Genomic DNA, 12,066 nt, shown 5'->3' on the forward strand with positions numbered 1-12,066 from the left:
ACACACACACAGATACACACACACACCCACACACACACACCCCCCACACACACACACACAGATACACACACACACACACACACAGGGAATATAGAGTAGCTGTTCATGTTTTCCATCTTGTAATCTAGAAGTGCTATAGACTAGTGTGTGACTGGGGAAACAGTTTGTGGTTCCATATGAACACGCTCCAGTGGTCCTGGTTGTGGCATTGGCTAACCCACCCTCGCCTCTTCAGAATACAGCCTAACCTGATGCCAACCTGGCCTCTCCTCTCTCCAAGACCCAGCCCAGTACAGCAGCATGTACCTCCACAACCACACACTGAAGAAGTTAGCAATCCCACATACACTTATCCACATTGGCCTATGTGGCTGTGGACTGTCACCTGGGACACATCCACCAACTCCCACTCACTCACTCACTCACTCACTCACTCACTCACTCACTCACTCACTCACTCACTCACTCACTCACTCACTCACTCACTCACTCAAAGAACAGAGTGATCATGCAGGCTTATGACAAGTCTTACAGTCCATTTATAAACACATCATAATACATTTTACCCATCTTTAAGCCGTAAAGGGTTATCAAAGACTGCCCTGCTGTTTACCACCGAAGCCAGTTGCCTCAGAGTAACTGAGTCTAAACCAAGTATGTGGATATGGGTTTAACTAGATGAGTTTAACTAGTACAAATGAGTTCAGGTTATGTGAACTAAACCAGGTGAGACCAGGAGGGAAGTGTAGGTAGTGTGGTGATGTTACCTGGGGCACACCGAGCCAGTCATCAGCCTGCTGCATTGCCTCCCTGGCATTCTCCACAGGCTGGCTAGGATCCCACGTCTCCCAGTCAGGACACAGGCCTACATGACAGGGAGGGAGGGAGAGGGGAGAGAGAGAGTATTTAGTCATGGGACAACAGTATACAGAGAATCAACATAGCTACATCCACTACGATTCACTATAACCATGACAACTGCCAAACCATGTTTACCCGCAATACTTTGCCTCTACAGTAAAGACATGTAGAGACAAGCAAGAGTGAGCTGGTCAATGGTTAGAGAGCGGTGTGTTACTTTTTTCCTGATGTCCGACCGTGGGTCACTTTGAACAAAGCTGACACACACACATACACACACACACAGACAATGCAGCTTATAGGATTATCAGGGAGTGACGTGAGGATGAGAGATGTAGGAAGCCTCAGATGACACACAAACACAGAGGAGTGTCATCACTACACAGTTCTCTATCCACCAACCTGGTCTCAGCATTTTGTACTATTTTGTACGTAAATCCAGTACATTCCATTTAGTATGATATGTTACGTTTAATATGGTATGTATTCATTTGTGGATGTTCATCTTCCATTTCGTATGATATGTTACGAATGACAATTGGTATGATATGTTACGAATTTGCAAAATGTACAATATGTTACAAATTTCCAAAACATACAACATGTTATGAATTTGCAAAACGTAAGATATATTACGAATTCTAATTTGTTGTGGTTAACGTTAGCTAGGTGGCTATCACTAACATTAGCTAGCTGGCTAACGTTAGCAAGTTTAGGGGTTAGGATTAAGGTTAGGGTTAAGGGAAGGGTTAGCTAAAAGGGTTAAGGGTTAGGGGAAGAGTTAGCCAACATGCTAAGTAGTTGCAAAGTAGCTAAAAAGTAGTAAGAAGCTGAAAAGTTGCTAAAATGCTGAAGTTGTCCATGATGAGATTTGAACACGCAACCTTTGTGTTGCTAGACATTCGCATTGTATGCCCACCAAGATCAAGCAGCCTCCTTTCTTTTTTGTCTTAAGTAAACTTCTGTCTTATGTAACCATACCAAACGTAACATACAGTATAATACTAATTTGAGTTTCCCGGATTTAATGTACTATGTTACGTCTACTGTATGAGACCAGGCTGTATCCATGGACTGTGGAACGGGAAAGAGGGCTCAGCACTACTCAATGTGACAGAGTGGTTTGTTGTTTTTTACTGTTGTTTCGCCCACCTCAGTACATGGCAATACATTTTCCATAAGTCTCATTAGCTGTCATGGCTGTCTCTATTGCAGTTCCATCTAGAATGTTCTCAGCTCAGGGTGGCTTCCTTGCACAAACCCCACTACTGCCAGGAGCAGTATGAAAACAGAGGTGTGAGGCAAAAGGATACTAAACAAATACATGGCAGAGAGTGACTGTGTGAGAGGTCTCTTGGCGGTTTTGAAAAACTAACCTGAGAGGAACATAAACCCCCAAAGCATTCTCCCACACTGCCAAAGAGCTGTACCTGACCCTCATATTTGTTTGTGTTCAATATTTGTTTGTGTCCAAACCCTCTCTGTTCCCTGTTGCTTAATCCTGGCTTATTGTTGTATTCTAGTGTAAATATATTGTAGGACAAGGCATGGACTCAAGCCACGAGCAAACCTTTCCTTCATTTACGGACAATACGCTTAACTTTCACTGTTTTACTGTCCGCCCTTACTTCTAACAGAGAGGCCTCTGCCCTGTTCCTGTTGCTCCTTAACAACATACATGAGCACGCACACGCACACACACACACACACACACACACACACACACACACACACACACACACACACACACACACACACACACACACACACACACACACACACACACACACACACACACACACAATAATGTGTTTGGCAGGAAATGCGGTGCGCTACATGTGTTTTCACTTATTGCGTTCCTCGCTGCTGTGTTCCCTACTCTGACACTCACCATGCTGTTACAACAGCCAGACACCACTGCCTCCACACTGCAGCCTGCAGCACACCCATGTCCAGCGCCTTGCAGGGAAGGGGTTTGGCTGAATCAGGGGAACTCAAGGTGTCAGGACCAATTAGCTATGCTGTAGAGGCTAGCAGGTCTGAGAGCAGTTTGAGGTTCACACAAAACAGTTATTATATTTTACATTTACATTTTAGTCAGTTATCAGACGCTCTTATCCAAAGTGACTTACAGTTGGTGCATCCATCTTAAGATAGCTAGGTGAGACAACCACATATCACAATCGTAGTAAGTACATTTTCCCTCATTGAAGAAGTTGCAAAGGCAATGGTAGTAGGAAAAGAAAAGTACAATGTTGTTTTTATGCTCTACTGTATGTTTCACATTTCTTGCTAATGGGTGGACGGTCCTGAATGTTACATTTTGTGCTGACAAGAGAAGAGGGCCGCGTTTTGGGCGCCCTAAGTGAGATTTGGTTGGGGGGCCCCTAGTGAGACTTGGTTTTGCCAGGGATGGAGAGAAAATGTTGCATTTTCAAAGCTAATTCCCTGCAGTTCTACACATTTTGCCAGGAATTATGAGTGGCTAACAAAATCAACGGGGCCCCACCGGAGGTCAGGGCCCCTGAGTACGGGCCTAGTGGCAGCTCGTAGTCCGCATATAGGCAGAGGTGTCACTGCGAGAGAATGTGAGAGAATTGAACTTTGCCCTAATGCTACGTGTACTGTGAGAGTATAGCTTGTCCTGGATCTATCAATGTAAATGTTTCAGTGAGAGCAGAGAGAAACAGAGCCCTGTATGGTCAAAGCCTAGAATAAAACCTGCTAGTTAGTCCTGCTCAGTGTCAGAGATTTGTGTAAACGCAGTGTAAACACTACTAATACAGACACTTAGACCATAAACACACACTCACCCTGAAAAGCAGAAATGCACACACACACACAAACATACACACACATGATTAGGCACGTACACCATAAACGCACATGTAAAGCACAAACGCACACACACACACGCTCTGTGACCCCACTGGTCTGGTTAAGTGAATTAGACAGGCTCAGCATGGGGGAGAATGGAGTCGTTGTTTGTTTATTGTTTCCCCACCTTAGCCTCTCTCCAACACACTTCTCAACTTCCTGCCTGAGCAAACACACTTTGTCATGCACACAAACGCGCATAAACACACACTCAAAAGCATCCAAACACATGAAAACATATAAAGCACACATTCACACATTGGCTCTCTCTTACACGCAAACACACACTCACACTCACACACCTACAAAAATCAACCACCTATACACACATACAGACATTTCAGTAAACAAAAAGACAGCGCACCTCAGTTCTTTGCTTCATTTCTTTGTAGTAACTAACTCTGTGAACCTATTAATGCCATTCCACTCATCTGGTCTCAACACCATTTGTACAAACACAGGATTAGAGGCTCTGTTGAACAAGACGTGTCTCCTGACCCGAGGTTAGTCTGAGTTCCCCTTGGAACCATGTCTTAGAAAGCCCTAGTGCCTGCCAGGAGCCAAATCCAAATTACTAGAGGCCTTCACCGAGAGAGCCAGGCCTAGAGTTATGAACCCTTCCCCAGCGGGGATCACTCTATCTAGGGCAGTTGTCGGGCAAGTCCCCCTGGCTAGGCCCTGACCCTGATCTCTAATTACCGGCAATGCACTATCTCTCTGTGGTTTGGGGATTCTAAATGTCTGTGTTTTTTGGTTACCCCCTACACTCCTCCTCCTCCTCTCTCTTTCCCTCATTCTTCTCTCATCAGATTATTTTATAGTGACGAAACGGCTGGTTCTGATTAAGAGTTAAGGTTGGTAGGGGAGAGCATACGGAAGACACAAGTCCCATTCTGGTTCCCCAAGGTCTCTCCTTCTCTGATGTGAAGTTGTGCAGTTCAGGAATATTGCTTATTGAATGCAGCTTGTATTCTTTTTGGCCTCATCCATTCATATGTTGCGCCCACATCCCCACCTTGAATAAGGATCTCCTCATTGATGTCGTGCTCTATGGTAGCCCCTGCACCATTACCTCTACCCCCACCCCACAGAACATGCCATGCATACACTCACCAAAAATAAACATTCTCATTGTTTCCAACCAAGCCCCCCAATTAGACAGGCCAGAAAGTACATAACCCCTACCCGTGACCTGGACTCATTAGGCTTAGTGTTTCAACAAGACTGTTTCAAAACACTGGAGTTTCTCTGGAACTTCTCTGTGACACATACTTGGAATTATGGCTGAGGTTAGTGTTTAGAGTACTGTGAATAGTATGGACGATTTAATCAACTCTCAAACAGCTCTCAAATGAGTTGCAACCTGGAAGACGACTGTCAACAAATGAATGTTCAGATCTTGAATCAGCTCTTACAAAGCTCTTGCAGTTCTTACAGATTGACAATCTGCACTCAAACTGTTCCACGATGCCTTACCTGGGGCACAGTTGTCAATCAGTGCCCCCAGGGCCCTGACATCCTTCCACTCAAATTAACTAACACTAAACTGTTTCTGAATCAGCTCCAAGCCAGCAGAGTCTAACAACAGGATGAGTCACAGATCCTGGATCAGCTCTTACCTGGGGCACAGTTGTCAACCAGGGCTCCCAGAGCCTTGCCGTCCCTCCAGTCACGGTGAAAGTTGTTGATGGGCAGCTGGGGCACCTTGTTCTGGATCCATCCCAGCAGCCTCTGCTTGGGGGTCAGCTTCTTGGCGTCCTCATCGTCCTCGTCCTCCCACATGGGCATTGAGATGGAATAGTGCAGGATCAGAGTCCAGATCAGACCCAGAATAAGCTTCAGGTTCCCATCCACGATGGCCTTACTGTCTGTAAAGGGGGAGAGAGGGGAGGGTTAAGGTCAGGTCATTTACTAAGGTACTGATGCTGAATAAAGAACATAGTAATAGACTATGGAATTGTGCAAGAAAGCAATACTCCCATGAAAGCGACACTGGCCGCTAAAATTGGCTCCCCAGGTAACTTGAGTTTAACCTTTTACTGCAGTGGGCTAAATCAGGGTCACACAGAACGTTTCTTGGTAGTCTTAAACAAATCTACTTTGAGACAAAAGTATACACATCACACATGGTCATGGGCTTAAATTGAAGAATACACCTGTACCATGTATGATATGGAGTTGAAATGTATTCCATTTTGAGTTTGCATTCCAATATTACACTTCATATACATCACAGACCACTGAAATATATCAAAACCGCTTAACATAGAAACACCTGATTTTCAGTGGCTTATTAAAATATTAACAACATTCCACCCGTGAGGCCACTAGGTCATTTGATTGGAGGAAAGGGCTACGCCCTCTGCCATTTACAGTTACAACTTAACGGACAAACACACACAGAGACAAGCACACACAAACACACACACACAAACACTACTGCACTAGCGCCATCTGATCGTTCTGTTCTAAAGAGAAACCGTGTGTTGTAGAATCATAATAACAGAGTTCTGGTGTCTGCCCTCGGCCTTCAGCTGCCTGGCACAACAACATCAACATCTGTGTTTACTCTGCTTTTATGAGAATCTGACGGCCCTCGGCCTTACCGCCACGGTGATCACTTTACCAGGCAGATCACACATAAGGCGGCAGGGGGAGATGGTTGGGGGGGATTAGGCAATGGTATCACTCTAGGACTCCTTAGTCATCGTCTTCATCATATTGATGTTTACTCTTCGCTTCATGCTTCGATCCATTTGTCTTGTCTAGTTGGATGATCCCTCACACACACACACATACAAGCACACACACTCCTTGGGGTGGCAGGTAGCCTAGTGGTTACAGGGTTGGGCCAGTAACCGAAAGGTTGCTGGATTGAATCCCTGAGCTGACAAGGTCAAAATCTGTTGTTCTGCCCCTGAGCAAGGCAGTTAACCCCGGGCTCCGAAGATGTGAATGTCGAAATTAGGCAGTCCCCCACACCTCTCTGATTGGGTTAAAAGCGGAAGACACATTTCAGTTGAAGGCATTCAGTTGTACAACTGACTAGGTATCCCCCTTTCCCTTGGCTTGTGTATGCGTTACTGCAGGATCTGGAGCAGTGGGAGTTTGGGGTGTACGTCATGTGTTTGTGTGTCGGTTTCCTGACTGACTGTACACATTCAGCAGGGCCAGACTCATCTAAGGATTTTCCCATCTCTCATGACAATATTCAGGTCTACATTCCTCTCTGTGTTGTCTAAAAGTGTTTACTGCTAGTACAGCCTAACAGCACTAGGCTACATCTAACATGTAGCTGTAAAGTATTGACCAAGCTAGACAGTGGACAGAGCTGTGTGCTATTTCCACACTCTTCTATCGTGAACCTAAAAGGGTTATTCGGCTGTCCCCATAGGAGAATCCTTTTAAGAACGCTGTTTGGTTCCAAATAGAACCCTTTCGGTTCCAGGTAGGTTCTCCTATGGGGACAACCAAAGAACCCTTTTAGAACCCTTTTTTCTAGGAGTGTACTGTTATTGGAGGCCATTTAACCCCAGGTAAATGAAATGAGGTCAGTTTAAATGAAACACAGACACACATCCATACAGAGTCAAACACACACACCCGAACACACATACATGGAATTTTTTAAATGACAGAGGTCCCCCACGGCCCAATTTAGCTGTCTAATTGTCTGAGCGGTTTTATGCGCCGACTGAATGGAAGCTGATAATTGTCAGAGACCGAGTCAAGACCGAGACACTCAATATGTGGTCTCCAGACCACACAACTGCTCAAATCTCCGGCCAAACTCCTCAACATGACTCCACACAGCAGACAAGCACACTGACAGAGCCATTTCCTTCCTCTTCTCTTCCCTCTCTTCCTTTCCTTTCATTCTTTCCCCCCCTTTCACTCCTACATAGAATCCAGGTCAGGATGTTTTCAGCATACACCCTGCTATGGATGTTAATATTAACTATGAAAGAAAGAATCTCTGAAAACCTCATGTTTTCCCTGTTCACCATGTTACGGGTATCTGGTTTCTCCCATCTGAGGTTTGGGGGATTGGACTTTCTGGGAATGGAGCCATGGAGGCTCTGTGTGGGGCTCAGCATCCCGCGGGTGTTTGTGAATGCTCTATGAGTAGGGCTGTGGCAGTCACAAAATTTCGTCAGCCGGTGATTGTTAAGCAAATAACTGTCGGTCTCACGGTAATTGATCGTTAATTAACATAAACGCTTTTAGCATTTCCTGGCTCCTACACAGCCTACAAGAAAGACACTCATGCAGACCTTTGGAACATCTACATTTTAAAAGTCTAATAAATCTATGTATCGTATCCTACACCTTCACATTAAATCCATTATTTATTTTAGACAGGTCTAAAGAAGCATGATATGAAGAAAATGTCATCTATTTCAGAAGAATCTATTTCAGAAGAAATCTATTTCAGTAGAACAGCATACTCTGAGTTGTCCTTATGTTCTTATCTGGCTATTCTAAATGGCTGTGGGCTACACTAGTTCATTTAGCAGACAAGATTTGCTTAGAATTCCGTGGCATTAATTTATAGTATGAAAAATACCATTGAAAAAAGCTGAATAAAATAGAAAGGAAATGTTCTCCAAACAATGAAGGGAGTGCGCACATGCTGCTATTCTGTGTTGAGCGGTTAACAAAGAAATAGCCACTCCTATATGCTTAATTTAGAGTTATTAATGTAACTTTAGTTGTGCTACAAACGTTGGGCTATATGTTTTGATTTTTAATACATTGTAAGGCTGCATGATGAGACTCTAATGATTATTTTTTTGAAGTAGCTTGAAAGGCATGAGCTCTGCTTTGTTTTTTTGTGCAGGTTGTACACACTTCATCAGTCTCTCATTCACAATTTGACCAGCACTTGATAATGCCTAGAATTTCACAGCGGCATCCCCTTTGTGTGGCCATAATACACCCTAAAAGAAATCCATGCCTTTTGCGGCCAGTAACTGCTGTGCGCTTCTCCTTGAGTGCTGTGCACTCCATGACTTGATCGGGTCTTTCTCACAGGCTACAAGTGAAGACAGATACATTGGAGACGCAACTGCGCATTCTTATCCAATTCCGAGGTGCATATTGAAGATATTGGAAGAATTATCCACATTAACTTTTTATCAGCCAACAATATGAGTAGGCTTAAAGAACAGCAAAAGTGCTAGCCTATGTCAATCTACTATCCCCCATAGTACAAAGGCAGACCTATTCTGTTCAGGTAGGCTATACTCCTGTTGTAAATATAAGCAATGTGCTTAATATTAGGAAAGTTGAGAAATAAATATAGTAGGCCTCTACTATTGATAATGAACTAGAATGTATTGGCCTGAACGTTACACTGTCTCCCCAAATGTATTTTACCCTTATTTGAATGTATAGGCCACCTTCCACCAAAAGTGTGTTTTTTGATCAGTTTAATAACATGTTTAGGGAATGTGATTTTGTGAAAGAGGTCATGTTAATGGGAGATATTAATATTAATTATGAAGACAAGTCTTGTAGGAAAACCCTCAAACGGATCACTAATACCTTTGACCTTACACAGCTCGTCACGACTTCCGCCGAAGTTGGTGCCTCTCCCTTGTTCAGGCGACGTTTGGCGGTCGCCGTCACCGGCTTTCTAGTCTCCACCGATCTACATTTCTTTTTCCTTTTGTTTGGTCTTGATTGTACACACCTGGTTTCCATTACGTTATAATTTATTCCCTATTTATCCTTCTGGTTCCATCATGGTTTTGTGCGTGTTTATTGTTGTCATGTTGTCTCGTTTATGTGCTCTGGAATTTTGTTCTCCTTGATGGAAGATTGTTTATTGAGTAAAGTTACGATTATTACTCATCTCTGTGTCCTGCGCCTGACTCTGCCTTACCCACATCACCTAGACTATTTACACAGCTAGTTGAAGGGCCAACCAGGGTGACTTGTTGCTCTAAAACACAGATTGATTTGGTAATAAACCAGAGAGAGTGGCTAAATCATTCAATATGGTTACTGGGCTATCTGATCATAATCTGACACGTATAGCCAGAAAGCTGTCTAAGAGCAGGTTTAACCTCTCTACTGTTAGAAAGCCGGATCAACTAAGAATACCTAAGAGTGAATTAAACTATTTTGAAAACGCAATTAAGGGAATAAACTGGAATGATCTCTTGTCCTATACAGACGTGGAAGCTGATAGTCAGGTTTTTCTATCCACAATCCAGACGACAATAAATGGTTTCCTAAAGAAAATCAAATCCAAACCTGGCCAAAAGAGCACTCTTCCTTGGCTAAATGGAGAAATCTGGAAATTGATGAAAGAACGAGATTATGCTCTAAACATAGCCCTAAGATTCAAATTAGATCATGACAGACGTAGGTTTACCATGTTGAGAAATAAGGTGATGAAAGAAATCAGACAGGCCAAGGCAAACTTTTATATTAACATAATTGGTGAAGCAAAGGGAAATTCTAAATTGATCTGGGAGAATCTAAAAAAGTTAACAGGGAAAGACCATAGTAACACTGCAAAAAGACTAGAAATCATGGTGAATAACAATCTAACACAGGATGCAGTTGAAATATCAATAGCCTTCAATTTCTATTTTATTGACTCAACCTTTCTTAAAAACTACAAAGAGTCACTCATTGGCCCCATTACTAAGGTCACCAACACATCTATTGGTCTGGGAGGGTATGGAAGTCGGCCATAATAACGGCCATCTTTAACTCAGGCAACCCTGCTGACGTGGGTAACTTTTTTGAAAAGTGTGTAGCAGAACAACTGATTGCCCACCTCAACAACAGCCCCTTCACATTACACTCCATGCAGTTTGGTTTCAGAACAAAACACTCCACAGAAATGGCCAACTGCTTTCTTCTGGAAAATGTGAAGTCCAATATGGACAAAGGGGGCGTTGTTGGGGCTGTGTTTCTGGACCGAAGGAAGGCTTTTGATACTGTTAACGATGAGATTCTCATCACAAAATTGTCCAAGTTCAACTTTTCCCCGATGCCTTGAGATGGATGAAATCATACCTTGAAAGCAGAACTCAGTGTGTCAGAGTGAGCAATGAGCTGTCGCCCACTCTTAGCTATGATGTGGGAGTGCCCCAAGGGTCAATACTGGGGCCTCTCCTGTTCAGCCTGTACATCATAGCTAATGATTTGCCTTCTGTCTGTACTGGGTCTGAAGTTCAAATGTATGCAGATGGTACAGTGATATATGTGCATGCAAAGAGCAAACAACAAGCTGCACAAGAACTCACTACTGTAATGGTCCAGGTTACAAAGTGGCTTGGTGACTCGTGTCTGCATCTCAATGTGAAAAAAGCTGTTTGCATGTTCTTCACAAAGAGGGCAACAGATGCTACTGAGCCAGATGTCTATGTGTCAGGGGAGAAGCTCCAGGTGGTATCTGATTTTAAGTACCTTGGCATCATACTTGATTCCAACCTCTCTTTTAAAAAGCATGTGAAAAAGGTCATTCAAATAACCAAATTCAACTTAGCTCATTTCCGAATGATACGAAACTGTTTGACTACAGAGGTAGCAAAACTGTACATCAAATCTATGATACTCCCCCATTTGACATACTGCTTGACTAGTTGGGCCAAAGCTTGCTGTACAACATTAAAACCCATTCAGTCTCTCTACAAACAGGCTCTCAAAGTGCTTGATAGGAAGCCTAATAGCCATCATCACTGTTACATCCTCAGAAAGCATGAGCTCCTGATTAGGGAAAATCTTGTGCAATACACTGACGCATGTCTTGTATTCAAGATCCTAAATGGCCTGGCTCCCCCTCCGCTCAGTATTTTTGTTAAACAGAAAACCCAAACATATGGCAGCAGATCCACAAGGTCTGCCATGAGAGGTGACTGTATAGTTCCCTTAAGGAAAAGCACCTTTAGTAAATCCGCTTTCTCTGTGAGAGCTTCCAATGTCTGGATTACACTGCCATCAGACACACATAACTACACCACATATCACACTTTCACAAAATGCATGAAGACATGGCTAAAGGTCAATCAGATTTGTGAACATAATACCTAGCTGTGTTGCCGCTTTCCATGTTGTCTGTTGTCTGTAGCTTGTGAGGTGTGGAAACACTTTGTTGCTTTTATGAATTTTGTCTTGTTGCTTTTTGTTCTATGTTGCTCTGTCTGTGTGCTACGTCTTGCTTGTCCTATGATGCTCTGCGTGTGCTCACTGCTCAATGATTGTCTACATTGTAATTGTTTTTAATAACCTGCCCAGGGACTGCGGTTGAAAATTAGCCGGCTGGCTAAAACCGGCACTTACTGAAACGTTGATTAACGTGAACTGTCC

The 12,066-nt window shown here is 43.5% G+C and overlaps 1 protein-coding gene across 8 annotated transcripts in view; it reads right to left on the bottom strand.

Moving 5' to 3' along the window:
* The window catches only part of LOC112217177 (filamin-C-like), a 75,062-nt gene that overhangs the window by 38,774 nt on the left and 24,222 nt on the right, over positions 1-12,066 (bottom strand). For all 8 annotated transcript variants that reach the window (XM_042300242.1, XM_042300245.1, XM_042300241.1 and 5 more), the window contains exons 2-3: positions 5,358-5,606; positions 768-865 (exon numbers count right to left, since the gene is read on the bottom strand). In XM_042300242.1, the coding sequence (XP_042156176.1) occupies positions 768-865; positions 5,358-5,606 (347 nt within the window). The remainder of the gene's footprint in view (positions 1-767; positions 866-5,357; positions 5,607-12,066) is intronic.

This window comes from Oncorhynchus tshawytscha, linkage group LG17 (assembly GCF_018296145.1).
Source record: "Oncorhynchus tshawytscha isolate Ot180627B linkage group LG17, Otsh_v2.0, whole genome shotgun sequence".
NCBI lineage: Eukaryota > Metazoa > Chordata > Actinopteri > Salmoniformes > Salmonidae > Oncorhynchus > Oncorhynchus tshawytscha.